The sequence below is a fragment of the Gekko japonicus genome, unplaced genomic scaffold, assembly GCF_001447785.1.
Source record: "Gekko japonicus isolate JY-2015 unplaced genomic scaffold, Gekko_japonicus_V1.1 scaffold2999, whole genome shotgun sequence".
Taxonomy (NCBI): domain Eukaryota; kingdom Metazoa; phylum Chordata; class Lepidosauria; order Squamata; family Gekkonidae; genus Gekko; species Gekko japonicus.
Genome location: NW_015176538.1, coordinates 90,869 through 115,583, shown reverse-complemented (window position 1 = coordinate 115,583; position 24,715 = coordinate 90,869). Strand labels below are relative to the sequence as shown.

At 45.6% G+C, this 24,715-nt stretch overlaps 1 protein-coding gene across 1 annotated transcript in view; it reads right to left on the bottom strand.

The window, feature by feature from the left end:
- Nucleotides 1-22,381, bottom strand: part of FAM228B (family with sequence similarity 228 member B) — a 23,604-nt gene extending 1,223 nt beyond the window's left edge. Inside the window, exons 1-6 of the mRNA XM_015427452.1 lie at nt 22,369-22,381; nt 20,541-20,615; nt 18,056-18,253; nt 11,360-11,431; nt 9,896-9,983; nt 9,411-9,555 (exon numbers count right to left, since the gene is read on the bottom strand). Coding sequence (XP_015282938.1) covers nt 9,411-9,555; nt 9,896-9,983; nt 11,360-11,431; nt 18,056-18,253; nt 20,541-20,615; nt 22,369-22,374 — 584 coding nt within the window. The 5' untranslated portion in view covers nt 22,375-22,381. The remainder of the gene's footprint in view (nt 1-9,410; nt 9,556-9,895; nt 9,984-11,359; nt 11,432-18,055; nt 18,254-20,540; nt 20,616-22,368) is intronic.
- Nucleotides 22,382-24,715: the final 2,334 nt, after the last annotated feature.

The window sequence follows — 24,715 nt, the reverse complement described above, 5'->3', positions numbered from 1 at the left end:
CCATGAGCAAGGAGGGAAAGAGAGGAAACCGACCCCATGCTTACCATTAGGGTATTGCCCCTCCCCACAACCGGCATCAGGGGCAACGGAGCCCCACCCTGCAGACGGAAAATGGGAGGCAAGATCCTGTACTCCAGGATGTCTTGCCTGCCATAGCGGCCAGTTGCTCCCCCCACCGTCAGAGAGCTTGGGCTTACTGTTTTGTTTTTTAATCGGCAACTGAATATTACTATACCTGTATAGCAGTATAACATACATATCAAGTTCCTGAATCCCCAGTTCCCCTTTTCATTATGGAAATATGCCTTTTCCTTTACATCTCTGCAAAAGAAGGGGCTAGAGACATCACCCTGCCAACAAAGGTCCGCATGGTCAAGGCAATGGTATTCCCAGTAGTCATGTATGGCTGCGAGAGTTGGACTATAAGGAAGGCCGAGCGCCGAAGAATAGATTCTTTTGAACTATGGTGCTGGAGAAGACTCTTGAGAGTCCCTTGGACTGCAAGGAGATCAAATCAGTCAATCCTAAAAGAAATCAACCCTGACTGTTCCCTGGAAGGCCAGATACTGAAGCTGAAGCTCAAATACTTTGGCCACCCAATGAGAAGGGAGCACTCCCTGGAGAAGACCCTGATGCTGGGAAAGACTGAAGGTCAAAGAAGACGGGGACGGCAAAGGATGAGATGGTTAGACAGTGTCATCGATGCAACGAACATGAAATTGAGCAAACTTCAGAGGACGAGGATGGTGGAAGACAGGAGGGCCTGGCGTGATGTGGTCCATGGGGTCACGAAGAGTCAAATTCGACTGTGCGACTAAACAACAAAAAGAGACTTTAAAGAAAGAACGAAAGCCGGGAATTCAGAGAACCTGATATAACGCTATTCAATTGCTGATTTCAAAAAATTCCAAGCCCCCTCCCCAGTGGTAGCAGCAGGGGGGTAATGGCCCCCATGCCAGCCAAGTCTCGTGGGAGTCCAGGCACCTGCCATTTTCTGGCTATGGGGGCAGCCTCTGCTGTCTCCAACGCTGGCAGCCAGGGGAACCCTCCAAGTGTGGACAATACCTGCAGGGTAAGCCTGGGGCCAGTTTGGCCTTTCTCTTTGAAAATCTAAGAGGCCATGTCTACCCAACCATCTGGGAAGACAGACTCTAACAGTTGTTTTCTCTGACTCCTGTCCCTACTCCCGTACCTCCCAAAAACGTTCCCAAATTCTAGGAGATAAATCTCCATTATACCCACTTCAGCAGAGGTGACAGCTTCGAACCCTGACTGTTCCCTGGAAGGCCAGATAATGAAACTGAAGCTCAAATACTTTGGCCACCCAATGAGAAGGGAGCACTCACTGGAGAAGACCCTGATGCTGGGAAAGACTGAAGGTCAAAGAAGAAGGGGACGGCAAAGGATGAGATGGTTAAATTGATGCAACGAACGTGAAATTAAGCAAACTCCGGAGGATGGTGGAAGACAGGAGGGCCTGGCGTGATGTGGTCCATGGGGTCACGAAGAGTCAAATTCGACTGTGCGACTAAACAACAAAAAGAGAAAAGAAAGAAAGAAAGAAAGAAAGAAAGAAAGAAAGAAAGAAAGAAAGAAAGAAAGAAAGAAAGAAAGAAAGAAAGAAAGCCGGGAATTCAGAGAACCTGATATAACGCTATTCAATTGCTGATTTCAAAAAATTCCAAGCCCCCTCCCCAGTGGTAGCAGCAGGGGGGTAATGGCCCCCATGCCAGCCAAGTCTCGTGGGAGTCCAGGCACCTGCCATTTTCTGGCTATGGGGGCAGCCTCTGCTGTCTCCAACGCTGGCAGCCAGGGGAACCCTCCAAGTGTGGACAATACCTGCAGGGTAAGCCTGGGGCCAGTTTGGCCTTTCTCTTTGAAAATCTAAGAGGCCATGTCTACCCAACCATCTGGGAAGACAGACCTTAACAGTTGTTTTCTCTGACTCCTGTCCCTACTCCCGTACCTCCCAAAAACGTTCCCAAATTCTAGGAGATAAATCTCCATTATACCCACTTCAGCAGAGGTGACAGCTTCGACTTGAAAGAAACCACTTTCCCAAAAGGTGAGGCAACCTGGTGGCTCTCCTCCTTTGACAATGGAAAACATCACCTGGCATTCAACTGGCAGGCAGGAGTGCCATCAGGAAGAAAAAAAAACAGCTGAAGAGGAAGGAACTCACCTGGCACCTTTGCTGAACGAGATCTCACTACAGATTATGGAAAACAAGAGGAGCAACTGTATTCCCATCATCCCCAGTACTGTTCTCAGTTACCATCACCACAGATGCCTGGATCTGCTCCACTCCAGTCCTTTGCCTCAGGTGCCGCTCAGACTACCTGTTCAGGAGGAAACTGCTCCTTCCAGTTCAGTCCCCGGGCCGCTCCCACAGGCGTGCAGGTGACCAAGACCTTTCATGGCCTCTCATTTTCTGAAACACAGCTGGGGATCTTAGAGTCCCAGCCCTTCAGCATCATGAGGGATCTTACCTTCTTTCTTCATGTGTCCCTTTCCAGAGAAAGGCTCCGACAGGAGCAGACAGGTACGGGACGGGAATGGCATCTCAGTTGTGTCCATGTCCGTGATAGTAAGGGCTCTCTTCTGGTCAAGCAGGCTTAAGGCTTTCTGGCAAAAGCGAACTCCAGCACCACAGGGGGCAGTATTTTGAGCCTCAGAGGCCACTGTGCAATGCATGGACAAATCAGGCAAGAGACAGAGGGAGGGGGCTCTGTGGCTCTGTGGCAGAGCCTCTCTCTTGCATGCAGAAGGTCAGTCCTTGGCATCTCCAGTCACAAGAACTTGGCAGCAGTGTTCCCTCTAAGATGAGTGAGGGTGAGCTAGCTCACAGTTTTTTAGCCTCCGGCACACACATTTGTTGCCTCAGCTCAGGAAGGGAGGGCTCCAGAGCAAACTGATTTATGCAGCAGCCAAATCGCCTGCTCACAACTTGAATGCCAGTAGCTCACAAAGTAGAATTTTTGCTCACAAGACTCCACAGCTTAGAGGGAGCATTGCTCGGCAGTAGATGATGTGAAAGACCTCAACGTGAGACCATGGAAAGCCACTGCCAGTCTGAGTAGGCCATACTGGCCTTCATGGACTAATGGTCTGATTCAGTACAAGGCAGCTCCATGAGAGGGAATACTCCGTGTGTGTCTCTGGGAAGCTGCTAAGTAGGTCCCGGGATGGTGCAGCTCTCAGTCCCTGAGAAGCAGCAACCTGTAAAGCCATCTGTTGTTGATGTGGCTTTTCCAGATACCCCTTACTGAGGGTCTCCAGCTCTGGGTTGGGAGAGGTCTGAAGATTTTGGAGGTGGAGCACAAGGGGGGCAGGGTTTGGTTTGGGGAAGGGAGGGGAGGGACTTCAATGGGGTCTAATGCCATAGAGTCCGCCTTCCAGAGCGGCCATTTTCTCTAAGTCAATTGATCTCTGTAGTCTGGAGACCAGTTGTAATAGTGGGAGTACGTACTCCAGCCACCACCTGGGGGTTGGCATCCTTACCCTTCCCAAGGTTCTCCTTCTGCAGGGGTCATTTCCTGCGGGAGCGCACAGGAGCGGAGCTCCGGCAGTAAAGAGCCAAGGGGGCGGGCACATGCAACAAGCCCCGCCCCCTGCTCCCAGCAGCCCTCAGTCAGAGCAAGAAGCAGCCAGGTAAGTTGCAGAGCCCCCCCCCGCCCCCTTCGGTCCAAAACAGTCCAGTGGCACCTTTGAGACCAAGTTTTATTCAGGTACAAGCTCTCCCTTCTCTGCGAGGAAAAGATCTGCTAATAGCTAGCAATCCAAAACAGTCCAGTGGAGCCTGAGCGGTGGGTGTTGCCTTCTGACACACTTCCGGTGATGTCAGGGGGTGTAGCATATACAAATAAGGTATGCTAATGAGTTATGCTAATGAGCTCCTGCACCTCTTTTTCTACGAAATGACCCCTGTCCTTCTGTAACTGTCAGCTGAGATGGCACAAAAACTGGGCTCCAAATTCACAAAAAAAGGGGGGGGGAAATGTTCTCCAATAGTTTGTCAAGACATGATAAAGCCCCTCAGGACCGTCCTGCCCTTAGAAAATAATGGCTTTTCAAAAGACCACCATCAAAAATACCCCTGCGCAGAAACTGAATGCCTATTCACATGGCCCCTGAGTCTCATGCAACAATTTCTGTCTTTGAAAGAACCATCTTCCTGTTGCCCAACATGATCACCTTTTCCCTGGGAAGTGAAGATGAACTTGCTAAGCTGGCCTGTAGCTGCAGTGGGGCTAATGGGGGCTCCGCCCCCTTCTTTAAAGGGCCAGCCCCCTTTCTTAAAAAGCCACCCACTTCTTCCCAAAAGCATTTAAAGGGATCCTTTAAATGCTTTTGAGAAGAAGCGGGGGCAGCAGGCGCCCCTCTCCCTCCCCTCATGCCAATTTAAAGGGCCCTTCAGCTGATTGGCGGGGAGCACATGGCCCGTCGATCAGCTGGACGGCCCTTTAAATCTTGCAGGAGGAAAGGAAGAGGGGCCCACGGCACCCCCTTCATAATGGAAAATAATGGCAGCTCCACCAGAAAAAAAATTTGCCCTACAAGCCACAAAATCCTGGCTACAGGCCTGCTGCTAAGGGAAGACCAATCTCTTGCAACCTGAGAATTTGCCATGAGAAATAAGCAACGTTTCTTATTCTAGATTCAAGAATAGCATGACAAATTGCTATTCTGCCAGAGCCAAGTAGCCTGGGAGGCATTTTGCTGTATTCTAAAGATAGATTAAAGTACTCCCCCATGACACTGGTTGCTGCTGGGCTATACATGTCAGACTGCCGGCAGAGGAGGCAATGTTTAAATGCTCCTCACCCAAAGTACTCCTTATCTATAAAAACTAGTATAGCGGGGAAAAGACCAATCACTGGGCTAAATCAAAAGATAAGAACCCTCAGATAATTTGGTTGTAAGGAGCAGAAGCATACACCCTTACAACCCATAGATCTTCTTAAGACCACTTGTGTGGTTGCTTCAGTCCAAATCCTGTCCTTTGTGAGACACAGAGATACAACTGAGAAGCTGCAGTTCAAGTTTCTTTGACATCTTAATACACCACACAAGTCCACGAGTATGGCAGAAAGTGCAGCATTCCTAAAAGAAAACCCTCTGGTGGTTCATCTTCATTCTCCTCTCAGAAGAGACTTCCCTGCCTCAGTCTGTCTCAGAGGCCTCGCCACGCTTCAAACCAGGAAGCATCACAGATTTTCCATTCAGGTTTTGAAACCGTCCCGGGACACACCACCAAGTTCCTCTTTCCACCAGTAGCTCAGCTCTGGTGGAATAGAACACACCTAATGTTCCCAGTTCTGATGCTCCTAGTAATATAACACCCCTTTCAATACAAGACTGAGGATGAACAGGCGCTTTCACCAGCAACCTCACATAACAATGAATTCCTTATCCAGAGTCGTCACAGCAAGACTCTTCTCAAGAGGACAGAAAATCAGGATCCGTTCACTGACAACTGAAGTCAAAGGCTGATTTTGCACTAGAGCTGCCTCGATGTTGCGCCACCATTTGCCCCGATACTATTGGTCAATTTCACACCCGAAGCCACGGGGCTGCATTTTGACTCGTGGCTTCGCCCGATTTCCCCCGCAGTTTCGTGATCCTGTTTTTTGAGGATCACGAAACTGCGGAGGAAATCGGGCAAAGCCGTGGGTCAAATGCAGCCCCGTGGCTTCAGGTGTGAAATTGACCAATAGTATCGGGGCACACGGCAGGGCAACATCGAGGCAGCTCTAGTGCGAAATCAGCCATTGAGGTCACACATCCTCAGCTGAACAGCACGGGATAAGAGTTTCAGGCATAAAGATTTGCCAACTCCACATCCACATTCAGAGATCCGAACCTCTACTACTCAGAGTCTCTTTGTACATGTTCCTCCCTTGACAAAAGCCATCTGAAGACTTGAAACAGCAAGCAGAGCTCTTCCTCAGGGCCCTGCATTGGTCCACAAACATCTGTTTTTAGGAACTTGTTCAATTTTCTAAAGAACGACTTCAAAGTTCTAATGCTGGGACCTTACTAGGAGCCCCTTAGTTTTCATCTACCCATCCAAAGATTTAAGACATGGAGAAGAGCCCCTCTATTTTAACCTCAAGCGAATGCCCTCACAGGGATCAAAATGCTATCACCTGATGTTCACCAAGTCATTCGTGCAAGGAGGTAAGTAAGAATGCTGTGCAGATAAGCAGTTCTGAAAGCCTAGAACACTTTCATGTCAAGCCCATGAGAAATAGTTTACCATGCTTACCTTCTGGCATCCCCAGGGCTATTTACATCGAAAGTCACTTCTGTTAACCTATTGCTGAGTCCCTTTCCTTCATTAGCCCCCATCCCAACACCTACCTGGAAACTGGAAGTCCTCATGGCCTTATCGAAGTCCCTTCCAAGCCACTGAGTTATTTTCCCCAGTTCCTACTGGTTATGTGGGACCTATCAATTAGTACTCTTTGGTGTTTCACAGTAGCATCCCCAAACTCAATCTTTATTCACAAAAACCCCTCTATTGTCACAGCCAAGCTGTTAATTTCCCCTTCCTTTTGGCTGGAACTCTGTCCAGCCTAGGGGAGGAATACATTATACATTGGCAGGGGTCTACAGGGTCAGATTCATCAGAATTTTCTTTTCAGGGAGACCTAGGGTTTCCAGAAGCTCTCTATCAGACTGGCTGAAGGTCAAAGCAGTCTCCTCGGACACCAAGGAATGACTGCTTTGCTCAGGAGGTCATGACTTCAGCGACTTGCTGATGGGAACCCCTTCATGAGGAAATATGCAGGACTTCCTCCTGATTCTCCATCCACTCAGCAATTTGACACAGAAAAATGAATGTCAATTCTTGTTCTCGGATCCTCCAGAATATTCTGTCCCTATTGTCCTTTGAATCTGTACTGTACTAACATGATCTCGGTCTTTTCTACATCTTACAGAATGCTAATTGTTCTACCTTTTAAGAGTAAATATTTTCCAATTATCTTTGATAAATTTCTGCTGTAATTGAACGGGGGAAACCCTACTATTCTTACACAATTCCACATGTACTTTTTCTTTTGTTCTTCTGGTCCTTTCTTTTCTTTTCCTTGAAATCTCATCTGAGGAGAAATGCATGACCACTCCCCAATATAATCCTAACATACTTGAGTCAAAGGTTGGAGGGGACTTTCCACTTCAGACTGATTGTCCTCCTTCCACTGGACACAAAATAATAAATTCTGTGACGAGTTGTAAAGAAGGGAGTCAGTGAGGAAGGAGTATATAACAGGAAACATAATAAAAGAACCAGAAAGTAGAAAATACATGTATTGTTCAAGGTCCCTTTCATACTGGCTCTTTAACCTGCTTTGGCTTCTGAGGGCAGAAATTTGTTTTAATGATTTCATATGCATAAAAAGGCAAACGATGTCGTCCCATCTTTTATGTATGGTTGACCATTAAAAAAAAACAAACATGTTTCCTTTCAAGCTTTTTGTAAAATTTGCACTTTTGAAGTGCAGCAGACTGTAATTCAAAATGCCTGCTGCTCTTGGAAATGTACTGCCTCTCCTTTTCCCGCCTTTTTTTCTTCACCCGGTTTGTCTGCCTTTGTTCTTTAAAAAAAAAAACTTTTAAAGATTATCGATATATCACAACTTCATCCATCAGAAGAAGGGAAAGGATTTGATTAGTTGCTGTAGATTTTCCGGGATGTGGCGCCGTGGTCTTGGCATTGTAGAAACTGACGTTTTGCCAGTAACTGTGACTGGCATCCTCAGAGGTATAAACACAGAAAGATGGAATACTCTCTGTGTCAAGGTGAGAAGAAAATGGTAGGCAGTAAATTTATATCTACTCCAGAAGGTGGGTAGGGCTGAGTCATTGTCTTGTAGGAGTTCCCCTGGCTATGGACATGCTAATGGAGGAGCTTTCCTGAGGAGGTTCTTTTGTTTCCTGAGGAGGTTTCCTGTACAACCTCCTCAGGAAGCAGGAAACCTCCTCAGGAAACAAAAGAACCTCCTCAGGAAAGCTCCTCCATTAGCATGTCCGTAGCCTGGGGAACTCCTACAAGACAATGACTCAGCCCTACCCACCTTCTGGAGTAGATATAAATTTACTGCCTACCATTTTCTTCTCACCTGGACACAGAGAGTATTCCATCTTTCTGTGTTTATACCTCTGAGGATGCCAGTCACAGTTACTGGCAAAATGTCAGTTTCTACAATGCCAAGACCACGGCCACACATCCCATAAAATCTACAGCAACTAATGAAATCCGGCCGTGAAAACCTTCAACAACATATTGAAAGGATTTGAGTTCCCAAATCAGCAAACACAGACTGCCGTTGCCCCTTAATCACTAGTTAAACCTCAAGTAGCTGTCTTTTTTGCCTCAGTGTTTTTGTAATTCAGTCAGTGCACAAACTGAAGACTTCCCCTCTGTGAATCAGGCAAAGTTGTTGGCTAAAATGAGCACCTAATTGCCTGTTAATGATTCACTGGGTGTTTGAGATGTTTGTTTAGTTAGCCACCTTGCTTCCCTTTCAAATGGTAATGAATAGGAACCCTTGCTTGTTGCAGTCCTTCTAAGGAATCATTCAGCGTGCCATAATCGTGCTTAAAATAACGGTATATCAATGAAGTATAGAAAGGAGGGAGAAAAGCAGATGCTGCAGAAGAACACGGCGCTATGTGAAGTACATAAAACTTTTTTGCGCATTTCATAAATGAACTGGATTGCCGTCTGAAAGAAATGTGATAGAAACATTCCCACCTCGGTTTAGGGGAGAGACTGATACAAATCAGGGTAAGGTCACAGTATGAAAGGGATCTTGGAAAAGTCCACAACATGTTTTAATACAGCCAAATAAGCTACAAACTGTGCAACCAGCTAAAATCTCAAACAACAAGCTGGTTCCAGCAAATTTGCCCACTATTTTTTTTTCAAGTGCCTCCTACCCTATTAATATCTTTCCTCTGGGGTAGAAAGAGAGGGATTTTCTCATATTAATATCCACATCTACTGAACAACAAATGGATTATATACTGATGATAGACAAACAAGCAGGCGTGTATCCTACCGCTGCCCTAGCTTCTTCCATCAGAAGAGGCTGGGCTGAGTGAAGCAATACAATGTAACCCAAAGTATTTAGCCGTATCTTAATGCCAGCTTCAGATGCATTAGTGTGTTTTCATACATCTGTTGCTTTGACGTAACAACAGCATTTGTGGATAGACATTTCAGAGGGCCAGATAAGCCCACAGTCCCCGACAGAACAGACTCTTCTGGGACAACATGCTCTTTTACGAGAAAATCCCTGGTTGAGTCAACTAGCTCATGTCCCATGTTAAGAATGCAAATATGTGCAGAACCCCATGAATGAGAGGCATAAAACTTTTTAAATAGGCGTATCAGACTCTACCTGCTTTTTTGACGGATCTCGCTTTCAATGTAGCCAGGTGGGATTTTCAGCCAATCTATCGGATTTATAATTTGCCGGCTCAGAGGGAGAAGGGGCAGATCTGCTTTACGGAGTTCACTCATCTCTTTGGAAGAGTACATTCTTCCTGTACCAAATTTAAAAAGCACCAAGAACATTTCCATAAGCTACAGCGCCTGTACTTGCAGAAGCAAGGAGTCAAATTCACCCCTCAACATTTACCACCCCTCTGCTGTACCACTGGTATGTCATGATCTTTTGGAATGACCCCCAAGTGAACAGATCTGCATGTTTCATTGCCTCCACCCCATCCATTACAACTGGCTTGAGCCTAAAATATGTACTTGCATACAATGCAAGGCCTCTTACAGAAGACCCTTTATGGCAGGGCCCTGAAAACTATCGGGCATTACACCTGGGACAGAGTATGCTCCTCAGAAATGAACAGTAAGCGGGACAAGTAATACCTGTGTCACACTGCTGGATAATCCCTTCCTCAAGGTATCTGTCATGCACCTCCTTTAACAAGGGATCACATAAAGGTGGCATTGAAACCTGTCAAGACACAGTTGTTAAGGTCATAATTCTGCACTTTAAGAACTGTTTCCCATCCCTTCATCAAGTGAGGGAGCCTTTTATTTCGCTATATTTGGTTTGATCCTATGTGAGTTTTCCACTTGCACTGGAGCTCTTTTAAAGCAACGGACGTAAGACTGCGGTAAGCGACTCGCATTGTCCATCTTATTGTATCCCCGTGTACATTTCCACTTGCACAAGATCACGGTGAGTTTTGCCCTGACCTGGGTAGCCCAGGCAACACCAATCTTATCAGAACTCGGACAAGCAGAGCCGACCCTGGTAAGTACTTGGATGGGAGACCTCCAAGGAATACCAGGGCCAGGGCGCAGCGGCAGGCAATAGCAGGCCACCGCTCTGAAACGTCCAAGCCCCATTAGGGGTCTCCAGGAGTCAACCATGATTTCTAGGCACACACACACACATACACACACAAAATACACAAAAAAATCCATGTGAGTTTTCCGGGCACTAGAATATAAAGGGATATCATCTTGTTACCCTCCATTGTTCTCAAAGTGCTGTCTGTTTAGCCCAGTGGTTCTCAACCTTCCTAATGCCGCGACCCTTTAATACAGTTCCTCATGTTGTGGTGACCCCCCAACCATAAAATTATTTTCGTTGCTGTCATAAGACCATCGAAAATTTGTGTTTTCCGATGGTCTTCGGCGACCCCTGTGAAAGGGTCGTTCGACCCCCAAAGGGGTCGCGACCCACAGGTTGAGAACCGCTGGTTTAGCCGGAGACGTTTGGTTTAAAATTGTTGACAGCCAGTGTGGTACAGTGGTGAAGGGTGTCGGGCGAGCATCTGGGAGACCCGGGTTCAAATCCCCACTCGTGCCATGGGAGCTCGCTGGACGACCTTGGGCCAGTCACACTCTCGCAGCCTAACCTACCTCACAAGGATGTCGTGAGGATAAAACGGAGACTAGGGGAACGATGTAAGCCACTTTGGGTCCCCATTGTGGAGACAGGCAGGGTACGAATGGATTAAAATAAATAAATAGTCACCCCCCAAAAAGAAATGTCAGTCTGTATAAATATATGGGAAAGGAAAAATGTGAGGATCCTGATGGGTGAAGGAAGCGCCCAACCTGGGAACCCTTAATGCTTAGCAGAGGCCATGAGGAAGAAATCCTAAAAAGTCATTCAGGCTAACAAAATGGGCTATGTGCTGGGCAACCGCCTAAAGCACCAAACGAGCCACTCCGTATTTTCTCTCTCAGCTGGGAAAAATTCCTGAACTCAAAGCCATCCCTACACAGGCTGTTGTCTCTGGAACACTAATATAATCACGATCAACGCTTCTGCTCACAGCCAGGCTACGTAAGTAGGAACCACACTCGACACTGTACCTTCCAGACGTCTGTATTCTTCAAGTAGAAAGGGTCGTAAAGAGGACTGTGGCTCTCTAAATAGGCGCCATGCTGTGGAAGGAAGGACAAGAAAACACAGCCACATGCTTAAGGAGCAGTTGATAACTGTACATCTTAAGGTATCCCAGAGGGAATATGCCAGACAATTCACAAGTCTCCTGCCCCCCTCAGTGCCTTTTGTTTCACTACTATTTACTTTGTGTACATTGCATTTGTACATCAGCTTCACGACAGCATTCTGGAGTGGGGGATTATACCCACATTACAGGTAGGCAATTCAGGAGAAAAGTTAATTGGCCTCTTAGACCAACAACTAGTCTTACATTTCAGCTACTGGACAAACCGATTTCATAATCAAGTCACAAAACTAGGTTTATTAACGCTTCAGCATTATCGAGGCTGCAACTTTTAGTGCAATGGGCTCCCAAATTTTGAGTGACACAAGTTTGGTTGGAAGGGATCTTAGTTTTTGTGGCCACTAAGACACAAGTAGATTTAGGCCCGTTTATCTGCCGAGGAACATTCTGAATCTCAGTTTGATGGAGGGGCTAGAGCTGTGTAACAAATCCTTAATATCCTCACTAAATCTTCAGTCTTCTTTAGTCCATGACTGTTTTGCCAGAAAATACCTCGAAACCCTCTAAGCTGCGTGTCTTGTGAGCCAGAATTCCACTTTGTGAGCTACTGGTTTTAAAGTTGTGAGCTAATGATTTGGCTGCTGCGTAAATTAGTTTCCTCTGGAGCCATCCCTTCCTGAGCTAAGACAAAAGTGTGTGAGCTGGAGGCTTAAAAAACTGTGAGCTAGCTCACACTAACTCAGCTTAGAGGGAACACTGCTTAAAGCCCGTAATATTTGTACAGGAAATGCATCCCCAAAACAGGTGGGTCCACTCGGTATACAGAATGAAAATCTGCAAGTTAGGCTTTCGTTTCTATATACATGTTACAAGGGAGGCAGATCATTGTACAAGCAAATATACAAATACATTCCTGCTCCGTGGAGCTTACAATCTTGTGTACATTATACAATTTTACTGTCTTAAAAGAGAATTACGCTACACTAGAGATCTCCCAGGTGGTGCCTGTGGGCGCCATTGTGCCAATCAACACCTTTCCTGGCTCCTGCCAAATGCTCTTAGAAAGTGGGCGGAGCCAGTCTGGGCTTTTGCCCATCAAGACTTCTGATTGGCCTTGGGAAATTTCATTGTCAGTGCAGATTTTTTAAAGATATTGCTTTGGTAGCAACTGCTACCCCAGCACAAGGATCTTCACTGTGTGACTGAAGGTAAGCTGTGGCAGCCATTTTGTGTCTGGCTCCGCCTTCTGTGGTGGCCATTTTGGGGCTGCACCCACTACACAGTGTCAGAATCCCAAAGGTGTCCACAAGCTCAAAAAGGTTGGGGACACCTGTGCTAGGCAACTGGAATACAAAGTCCATAACCGCAATGTCTCCTTACTTATCTCTTCCAATCCAAGACAGCTGTAAATCAGATAGCACTGCACCCAGCAGATCTTTCCTCAAGTCCTCAACACCATCCACTGAATGCTTGAGAAGCACTGCACCTGAATCTGGTCTAGTGTGTAGCACAACTGTCCCTTATCTATGGATGAAGGCAAGCCAAGCATCTTCTGTCTTCAAGGGTATTTAACGCTGTCACTATTCTTCTGCCGAGCTTGGTATCTCCTGTGGGTTTGGATAGGCGGAGGTATAGGGAGGAAGAAAGGGTTATGGGAATGGTAAGCGCTGAAGTCGCGAGAAACAGACGTTTGGGGAGCTGGAGGTTCCTGTGAAAGTTGTTCAGAATTTGGAACAGAGGATTGGGAAGCAGGAAGAGAGGGAGACGGAAGAGGAGCTGGGGGAAACACTGGCAAAATAGTCTGCTCTGAAGGAGACAGCTGAAAGAAGGGTGAGTGAAAGAAGAGAGAGGAAGAGTGGAGATAAGGGGGAAGTGGAGGAAGAAAATGAAAGAAGTAAGGTGGGACAGAGGGAGGAAGCAAGATGGAAGGGAGAATTATCATTGGCGGAGATGCAGAAGGGGAGACGGAAAGAAGAGAGAACGGAAACGGAGGGAGGAAAGAGGGGAAGTATGAATGTTCAGAAGGATAAGAGGACTCAAAAAGTGGGAGAAATGGAGGGAGAAGCACACAAACAGAGACTGGGGACCCAGGAGCACAGGAGGCCTAGTGGAAGAAAAATACAGGGAAGGTGGGAAAACAAACATATGAAAGAAAAGTAGAGAATGCAACCCAAAGAATGACAGTTAGAGACAGCAAGTTACTGATTGAATACAAACGTCGCTCCCCTTATTACAAAAGGTGGTAAAAAAACCCCAACAATATATATGGGCCGCAGCCTTAACTTGACACGCCTGTTCATAGTAAAGAGCCCACTGATCCATCTGTAGGCAGATTCATGGGGATTCTCCAGCTCACCCTATTGACTGGTGCCTGTTCTGGATAAATCACTGTCCTTACTCTTGCCTGTCCAGGGTGCCTTATTAAAACACTGCTTGTGTGAATGGATGTAATGGTAATTCTTCAGGGTTCAGCTCCCTGCCCAGGGTCTTTAGAAATTAAATCTCTGTGCGGGAGGTGGATGCCTCTTCTCTCTAGAACTCATATATGGACATGAATCCAAAGAATCCTTAGCAGACACCAATTTCACGCACTGCATCCAATGAGGTCAATTTCGAAACTCTTAACATACTGTAGAGCAATTATGCTTTCCCCAATGTATTGTTAAAAGACAAACACCAAATGAACTATTTCTAAGTCAGTGGAGGTTAAGGCTGTTGGGTTTTTTGCCATCAAGTCGCAACCAACGTATTGCAACCAGAGAGGATTTCCAAAGCAAGAGACGTTCAGTGGTGGTCTGCCATTGTCTACCTCTGTGTAGCAATCCTGGACTTCCTCAGTGGTCTCCCACCCAAGTAGTAACTAGGGCTGACCCTGCTTGTATGTGTGTATGTTAAGTGCTGCCCAGTTGCTTCTGACATGGCGACCCTGTGAATTAATGTCCTCCAAAATGTCCTATCGTTGACGGCCTGGCTCGGGTCTTGTGGACTGAGGGCCTTTGTGGCTTCCATTATAGAGCCAATCCGTCTTGTGCTGCCTTCAACTTTTCCTAGCGTTATTGTCTTTTCCAATGACTCTCGCCTCCTCTCAATGTGACCCTGCTTAGCTTCCGAGATCTGACAAGACTGGGCTAGCCTGGGCCACCCAGGTCAGGGCAAGGAGGATATACTACTGCTGTGTGAATTAATACAATGTACAGCGATCACAGTGTGCGGTGACATGAGGAAAGGGTTTGAGCAGTGGCTCTGGCCATGAGAAGATTACCAATTGTGTCTTATTTTCACATGTGACCCGTTTCAGTTTTGCTTCCCTACCCCCATAAACATGCAGTCAGGACTCTATATAGTTTAAGGTTCTAGCACTGCAAGTAAACATATTTTCCAACTGGAAGCAGGGTCATTCGAAGACTCTCTCCCCCACCCCACCACACTTCACCCCACTTCAGTCAATAAGACTATATGGCAACTGTTGGGTATTGCAAGTTGAAAACACTCAGTGTATCTGGGGTTAAATGTTTGTTTGTGTTGCTCACAGGAAGTCACATGTTTTTCATGTAACCAATGTTCTTTAGCTGTAGGATGCCCGGGAAAATTCTCCCTGATCTAGGAGTTTGATTGGGACAAAAGTGTCAAAGTGTTTTAGCCTTTTATGGCTCCTCTTCCCGTCTTTGTTTGCTGTCCTCTTCTTGTTTTGTCTTTGTAGTGTAAGGATGTAGCCGTTTAGCTCCGTTGTTATTTTCATCCCAGTTACCCTTCCACATGCTAGAATTTAGTTAAAACTTTCTATTTTAATCACACATGGACTCTGAGTCTGAATTATTTTACTCTAGCTCTGCTAAGCTATCTTATCTCTGCTAAATACCATTTTTTTTCAATATCTCACTATCAAAACCCAACAGCAACCCTGTCAGGTTTTCAAGGCAAGAGATGTTCAGTCGTGGTTTGCCATTGTCTGGCTCTATGTAGTAATGCTGGACTTCCTTGGTGGTCTCCCATCCAAATACTAACCAGGGCCGACCCTGCTTAGCTTCTGAGACCTGACAAGACCGGGCTAGCCTGGGCTGTCTAGGTCAAGGCAAGAATGAAACAGAATATAATATACTACTGTAAGCCACAGGGATGCATTTCTCCCCAAGTTGGGTAGGATGAAGAATAGATCCAGTAACAATTCATCTATAATGGCAACATGTCTCATAGTCTCTTTCAGCAGCACAATTCCCTAGCATTACACTAGTAAACTAGTTTACATCAGGTTTATAACGATCGATGGAGAAACAAAACTACTTCCCACATAAGCAATGTCCACTGCTCGTAAGAGCATATCATTCATAACAAGGGTCCCCAACGTGGTGCCTATGGGCCCTCCAACACCTTTCCTGGTGCCCACCAGATGTTTTTAGGAAATGGGCAGTTCCAGGTGGGGCTTGTAACCCACAGTCTTTTGATTGGCTGTGCAGATTAAAAAATCCTCTTAAGCAGAGCTTCTGCCTTGAATGTTGACAAATTACTAGGAGACTTATTCACAACTTTGTTTTTCCCTAACACTTTGTGGTTGGCGCCACCCTCTGCGACAGCCATTTTGTTCTTGCGGCCACTACCCTGCGTCAGGGTTTCAAAGGTGCCCACAAGCTAATAAAGGTTGGGGACCCCTGTAATACATCTTTGCTTCTCCAGGCCCCACAGCAACAACCCAAGCCCCAGTTAACTCAGCTAATAAAGGCTGGAATCCCTGATTTATAATTTTCCTACACAAGGTAAATGTTACCTAACTTACTCGTATCAGTTACAACACTTAATTTACAATGTAGTTCACAATCATTTTCTAGTCACCCGCACAACAGCCCTGTGAGGTAAGTCACTATCATTCTCACTTGATTTACAGTGCTGTGGATGAGCAACTTGTTGCTTGAGGCTACACAGTCAGGCATGAGGAGAGTTTGAACCAGGCCCGTAGTCGGGATTTTGTGGCTTGTGGGGCAAAAAATTTTCTGTTTGGGCTGCGTAAACACCCCCCCCCCAAAAAAAAACCACGCGTGCAGCGCGTAATTCTCATGTTACGTTTAAAGCATGCACAGCTAGATGTGCGACTGAAGCGGGGGACGGGGGGCAAGCCCTGGTTTGCCCTTAAAGGGACATCTGACTCATTCCTCCCAGCTTCTGTTCGTGGTGCATGCCTTGGCAAAAAAGTTTTAGAATGAGTTGACTCATTCCTCCCAGCTTCTGTTCGTGGCACATGCCTTGGCAAAAAAGTATTAGAATACTTAAAAAAGCATTTTCAGGCAAAAAAAGCATTTTCAGGCAAAAATCTTGTGGGGCTGACCGTTTAAGGGGGCGGGCCCCCAAATAGCCTCACCATAGCTACGGGCCAGGTTTGAACCCAAGCCTTCCAGTTTCCAGTACACCACTTTATCTACTTCTCTGCATTCCAAGGCTCCATGGCTAGACATCTTCTTCCATTCTTTATCACCTACCCAGTCCCATGCACTTCACTGAAAGGTAAGCAGTGCATATTAGATCTTAGGTCTAGCCCCTTGTTTGCTCTGCATGTGCATTTCAGGTTCCTGGCGTGATTTTTTTCACACGGGTGCAAGCTTGCCATCGGATTATTTACACAGTGCATACTGCCTTCACAGCCATCTTGCGAGCAATGTTTTCACAGTTATACGTATAAAGTCCTTTGGCACAGAAGAACTCCGACAATGTGACAGGTGTGCAGCCAACCAGGTGAAACAAGCATCCATTCGGCAGTGCTGCTAACAGATGACCAAATACACATCACAGGTAAGGCAATGCTTTTTGTTTAAGGTAGAGACATGGCATGTATGAATGAAGAAGAAACAGAATGCTACATATTGCGGTCTGCTCTTTGCCCTCCATCACACACATCCACCTTATCACAGTAATTGTGAAGAGGTTTCTCCCCCACTTTGGAATAAGGCAATTAGTGGTACTAGAAAGTGCCAGCAGCAGGGAAGAAGCAAAACCTGAAAGCTGCCACCGTCTGCACAGGCCACAGCAAGCCACGAGGACACGGCTGCCACGGAATCTGGCTGCCAGGATCTTGCAATTAGCGTGTCTTTGGGAAAAGTTAAAACAGAAGGGGGGAAAGTCATTTTTACTTATTTTTAAAAAGCAGAGATACAGTCCTCCAGTTGCCTATTCAAACCCAGATAATGCTGAAGTATTCTATTAAAATATATAAACGATGACATCCAACCCCAGATTTATCTTCTGCATGCACTGAAGGAAGCCTTGCTCTGTTTATGAGCTGCGGACCAAACCGGCTCTGAGAGACAGGTTGGGCCTCTATTGATCTGCTGAACGCCTAAGCTTCATTTTAAATCATAAATATTGCACCAAGGGTTCTAGAAAACGTTTTTCCTCACTACAGTAAATGAAAATTTAAATAATGTTCTCATCTGGCACAATGAACAACCTAGGCACAGAGGTACATTTATCCATCTGAATGGAAACCTGCAACAGCAGAAGGCCCGGTTATGCAAGTCTCTCGCTATTGAAACATCAGAATACACACAACAGTTTTGCCAGCAAGCCTCCAAAGGCCGTTCTCCACACAGCAGTCGTGTTTCTTTCCCAATACCTGCTTATTACAGTAGTCTAAGTAAAGGGAGAGTTGTTTCCGTCTCCTTTCCTCTATTTCTTCACTTGACTGGCTGTCCACTTTGTCCTGAATTTTCTGCAGGAGCGGGCTCGAAACATTCTCAAACCATTTCTTGTACTGCATTTCCTTCCTCCTTTGAGCTAAGAAATCATTGTGCTTCAAATACCTCTCTACTTCCTGATTGACAGAGAGACAGTTATTAAACGCGGCACGGCGACTTATTAAGCAGTCAAAGCAAACCACAGACTTCAAAACCGATCCCGCACCTTGAACGTTGAAGACTTGAAAAAGGAAGCCTACCTATAAGCTAAGTGACTTCTGATCAGCAATGCTACCAAGCCACAGCCGGCTTATGGCAACCCTTGAAGGTTGTCAAGGGAAGAGGCAAGCAGAGCAGAGGGGGTTTGCCTTTCGCCTGCCTCTGTGCAGCAACCCTGGACTTCCTTGGTGGTCTCCCACCCAAACACTAACCAGAGCTGACCGTGCTTAGGTTCCAAAATCTGACAAGACTGGGCTAGCCTGGGCCATCCAGGTTAGGGCTACACAAGAATACAATGATATTAAAGTACCTTTTTTGCCCAAGAACATACAAAAGATCAAATTAAGGCACGCAAAGCCCATTGAAGGGGCAACACAGTTCATTGGCTGCACTAGAACAAATGTAGAGCCCGTGGCACCTTCAAGACCAACAAAGTTTTATTCAAGGTACGGGCTTCCGTGTGCAGGCACACTTTTTCAAAAACATTGGGATGGTAGGTAAGGTTCAAACTTATAGACAGGGGCTGAACAGCAAACTGACATGTAACATGATGAGGACGTGCAAAGACAAACTAAATAGCAAGCTTAAGGTTATAAGATCAACAGTTGTAAAGCAATACATATGTCAAAATAGCAGATAAATGTGTAAAGGTATCTTTCCTAATTGTGGGTTACCTGCACCATAGACACCGATCGCCTATCCTAGGGAAGAATGCAATCTGAATACAGCACAGTGAGCTATAATCCTAGGGCAAGACCCACAAACTCCACGTGCGATTACTACCAGGACAGCCAGCCACGTCCAGTCCAGCCACACTTAGTGGCCAAGGCAAATGCGGCCCCAGGAGCGGGGCAACGTCTACCAAGGCTGCTGGGACTCGCTGCTGCAACTGCAATTGCTTGCAGCTAATAATGGCAACGGCCTTGTTTGTCCCATAGCAGAATCCAGACCACCAGAACCTGCTGTAGAGTGGACAAGACATGAGATGGCCCCAAGATGCAAACAGGCCTATTGTAGGGGGAGGAGGGGGAGCAAACACGGCACTGCTTGTGGACTGTGCCCAAAGACTGAGTTGGAGCAACACAGCAAGGCACACGGGAACAGTGAAGGGGCAGGGACAGAAAACCAGAAGGAAAGCAAGCCCAAGGGGAAGCCAACAAATATAGAGCTATCTAGATAGGAACAGATTGACCCTCAGGGAGACAGAAAGGTATCGTGGGAGCCAGCATAGTGTATCTATTTATTTACGGGTACTTTTTAAACATAAGATTGTCGCACACAACTTAAACTCACGTGGTTATTTAAAAAAAAAATCTTAATTCTTTCCCCCAAATTAGATAATGTCTTCATTATCACGGGATTCCGTTGCTAGTGAATCTATATACCGTATTTCTAATGGATGGGCTGTACCCTATCACCCTGCTCAGCCAAGGTTGGCGCATTTCATTAATGTGAGGTACACACACCCCGGTGAAGAAGCTTCTTGCTTCACTGGGATGTGGCCATGATCTGTGGGTCACAGGTCCGCAATCCATTGCGCCTGTGTGTGTGTGTGTGTGTGTGTGTAAACTGCAATGAAGTCGCAGCTGACTTATGGTGTGACCCCCAGCAAGGGGCTTCCAAGGCAAGTGAAAATCAGAGGTGGTTTGCCATTGCAGTCATCCTTGGCGGTCTCCCTTCCAATTACCAACCCTACTTAACTTCCGAGATCTGACAAGATTGGGCCACGATGTCACCTTCCCTCCCACACTGCCCCAGTAAAGCAAAAACTCCAGACAAACCTGTCCGGCAGCAGCAGGAGGAGGAGGAGGAAGAGGAGATTGGATTTATACCCCACCCTTCACTACCTGAAGGAGTCTCAGAGCGGCTTTCAATCCCTTTCCCTTCCTCTCCCCACAACAGACACCCTGTGAGGTAGGTGGGGCTGAGAGAGCTCTTTTGAGAACTGCCCTTGAGAGAGCAGCTCTGAAAGAACCTGTAACTGACCCAAGGTCACACCAGCAACTGCATGTGGAAGAGTGGGGAATCAGACCCGGTTCTCCCAGATCAGAGTCCACGCTCTTAACCACTAAGGCTTTAGACCAAAAGGCTTCAGACACAAAGGTATTTCAACACTCATTCTTGAAAAAAGCAGACTTCAAATCGGTATGTCTTAACAGCTAGAAAGACATCCATGCAAGTGGAAACTTTTGTTTTGTTCCTTACCCTCACAAAGCAGTTTTCTCTTTCCAGCAGGGACTGAGGGGAACCGCCTACATAGCGCTGTCCACTAACTACAGCCTAGTTTAAAAAAAGCCAGCAACATCTTGTGAGGTGGAATTGCTAAACAAAAAATATCATTCATTAGAATCAGTTTTAGGAGGAGGTCAGCACAGCAGAATAGATCCCATCATCGATGAAGAAGAGGCAGAGAGGCGACCTTCAAAGCTTTCCTCGGCACAAAACAGGGCCTGGGACCAGGGTTGCCAGCTCTGGGCTGGGAAACATCTGAAGATTTGGGGAATGGAGGCCAGGGTTTGAGGAGGGACTTTGGCAGGATATAACGCCACAGAGTCCACCTCCCAAAGCAGCTGTTTTCTCCAGGGGAACTGATCTTGGTCATCTGGAGATCAACAGTCAGCGTGAGAGATCTCCAGGTGCTACCTGGAGGTTGGCAATCCCACCTGGGATGAGACACTTGGCCGCATCTACTGAACTGGAGCCAAAGTGCAATAAAAATGCCAAATTAGTAAAAGTGATGAGGACAGCTATAAGTTCTGTTACAGGGTCAGAAGAAAGGCAAACTTCAGGGGTCAGAAACTGACAATCTAACGCACACTAAATTAATTTAGTACAGTAAATATAGCCTATGGAACAGACTGAGCAGATCTCGATTTCAGATATTTAAAGTTTCAGCATAATTCCTAAATATCACATAGAGCTAAGTTCATATTTAAAAAATCAGTAGGTAACCTCCTGTATCATAAAAACAATACCTGGGTAACTAAGCTAGATCCACAAGAATCAACTGAATTACTGGGTTGAGAGCAAGGGTTTTGTGACAATAAGAGGAGACTGGATTTATACCCTGCCCTTCACTCGGAGTGTCAGAGCGGCTTACAAACTCCTTTCCCTTCCCCTCCCCACAACAGACACCCTGTGATGTAGGTGGGGCTGAGAGAGCTCTGACAGAAACTGCTGTTTCAAGGACAGCTCTGACAGAACTATGGCTTGTCCAAGGTCATCCAGCAGCTGCAAGTGGAGGAGTGGGGAATCAAACCCGGTTCTCCCAGTGCACACTTAACCACTACACCAAACAAGCAACAGATTACCAACCAAACGTCAGAACAAAGCTACCACCTGAATTGTGCAATATGCTAAACAGAGTGGTAATTAATAGTGCAGCCCTAAACAGAGTTACTCTCTTTTAAGCCTGTTGACTTCAATGGACTTAGAATGCTGTAACTCTGATAAGGATTGCAGTAAACTGATCTGTTGAGAATCCTACTGAAGTCAACTCAATGGGGCTTACTCCCAGGAAAGTGTTCTTAGTACCTGAACTGCAAGTTAGTTTCAGTCCTACCTACATATTTTACCTACAGGGTTTTTTTTCTGGGGGAACGCACCGGAACAGAATTCCGAAACCTCTTTAACGAAATTCTTTTAAAAACGTTTAAAAGTATATGAGTTTCCAGTATACAGACTGAAAACTTCATTCCCCTCTTGAGAGTTCCGGCACCTCTTATTTTTTATTATTATTTTTTTAAAACCTGCTTAGCCAAATCATTACTGCCCTGTAGAAGAGTTATTCTAAATTGTACAAAATAATGGCCATCTCCGCCTTATAAGCAAAATCCCCATGCAGAGCAGACAGGAACTTAATTGCACCTAATCCACGTTCAATAAATGGCATGGAACTCAAAGAACAGATGATGTCTGAAGGAGCCGTTAGCCATTTTGACATCTGAACCTTATAGCAGTGCCCCCCCTTTTTTTAGCCTCCTCCTTTGCCAATATCCATTTCTCTGACTCATTCCCCCAAACTCATCTGTACCTGCATGGCGGACAAATGCCACGGGAGTGCTACGCTTCCCAGATGTGCTAGTGAGATCGCGCCCGGAAACTCCACCTGTTTTTCGTCTCACTTGTGTGGCTTCTGTTCCGTGTGACCGCAGCCAAACTATAATATCAGTTTGTATCTGTGCAAGTTTAAATGAATAAATACCTTGTCAGACTACAGGTGAGGAATTGCATTTTCAATGCTCCCCTATATTTTAATAATTCCCTGGAAGTAGAAAATTAGCTTCACAAGCCAAGTGGTAGATTAGCTAGCACTCCCTCATGTGTTGATTTTTTATTTATTTTTTTTTGTATTTTCAGAGAATTTTTGGATGTGGGGCACTGAAAATATGATCTTTCGCCTGCAATCTGATGTGGTACAGCCAACGCTGCTGCCTCCAAATTCTAACTATCTTGTACATTTTTACCCTGCCCTTCCTGTAAGGAGTGCAGAATGACATACATGTTATAAAGCGGCAGCTCTCACATGGGTAAAGGAATGGATTACATTGGTAGATATGAGGTTCTTAAAGTTGGAAGGACATGATCTACAGCTGGGTTGGCATGCATTTGTTTGGTACAAAAAAAGCGCTAATCACAAGTACTTTAAACAACATACGTGGAGAGCAGCATTAATAAGGGAATGGGAGCAAGTTCAAAAATGTATTCTGACAAGACACCAAAATGGGTTTCCCCATTAGAAGCTTTTATAAATCCAATGACATTCACAAAATAATTGTTGTGGAGATATCAAGATTTGTTGGATAGCGAAAATAAATTATATCAGCAAGAAAAGTTAAAGGAAAAAGGTATTAACTTGAACTGGTGACTCTAGATATGCGAAAAATAAAATTATGGGATTTTGTGATGCACTGGTAGAACTTGATAAAATTGTGTGGTGTGCTGAAGGGAAATATATAAAACTATTCTATACTTTACTTTTAGAAATGAAAATGCAAGATGAGGTGGTAAAAGAAGTAATGGTTAAATAGGCACAAAACTTAGGTCATGATATGCAATTAGAACAATGGGAAAAGGTATGGAAAGGTAATATAAAGCTTACTAAAGCTGTGTCCTACAAAGAAAATATATATAAAATGTTTTATAGATGGCACATGACTCCTGAAAATTTAGCCAAATGGTATCCAAATATGTCAAATGTATGTTGGAAATGTAAGCTAAAAACTGGTTCTTTTTACATATGTGCTGGACATGTGACATTGTAAAGAAATATTAGATATGAATTCATGAGATAATACAAAAAATACTTGACACAAATGTACCACTTGTACCAGAACTAGAATTTTGTATGCAAAATATTGGAAGAAAGAAGAGACACCTACAAAGGAATAGCTAACTTTCCATCTTTTAGATGCAGTTGAAATGGACAAACTAACTTTATAATTACATGATAATCTAGAAGGAAACTTCAAAAAAAAATGGGCGAGATTTTAAAACAGGTTGCTTACCAGTAACTGGTGCTCTTCGAGTGGTGCTCAGAGCTGCTGCTTCTGGGGGCGGGACACAACGGCCATCCCGGATCGCCTGGCTCTCCGCCCGCCCTTTCCTCCTCGGCGCATCGTGGGCTGTTCGGCCCTCGCGGTTTGCTCTCCTTCCCCCCCCGCCCCTTTTTCTCCTCCCCCCCTGCCGGCTCGCCGCTTACCTTCCCAGCGGCGTCGGCGTCTGCGTCGGTCGCAGAGCGTCCCCTGCGCATGCGCAGGGGACGCTCTGTGATTTTCGGGGGGATTTAAACCTGATTTTTTTTCACCATTTAGGATTTTTGTGCACACGTGGGGACTGCCCCACATGTGCACAAACCTCTCCCTGCCCCCCAAGTGCCCCCCAAGTGCGGATATAGATATAGATATCCGCACAGACGGGGCCACTTCACTATTAGATATATAGATTAATACTAATACATTTCTGTATATTCGTACAAGAATAAACATCAAAAAATCATTCCACAATGTTGACAAGCACAGTTCAGTAATCTAAAGTTCTTACAAACAGTAAATTTTCATTGGGTAGACTCAGTTAATCCTTTCCCACAGTATTTATCTTGGCATGCTGTCTCTCTGCATAATGCACACACACAGTGAAATCTTCTCTTATCCAGCTTTCACTCTGGATGCTTTCTCTCAAAGACTTGAATGGTTCTAGATTCACTGAGTTCAACACGGTATTCGGCTCTGAAGAAGCCTTATGAAACAGGTGTTGGGGCAAGGCTGTCTGCAAATTCATGACCTTTATGCTATATGTCTACAATCCAATATTAGTACAAGAAAGACACAAAGAAAATTTACGGTTTGTAAGAACTTTTGATTATTAGACTGTACTTGTCA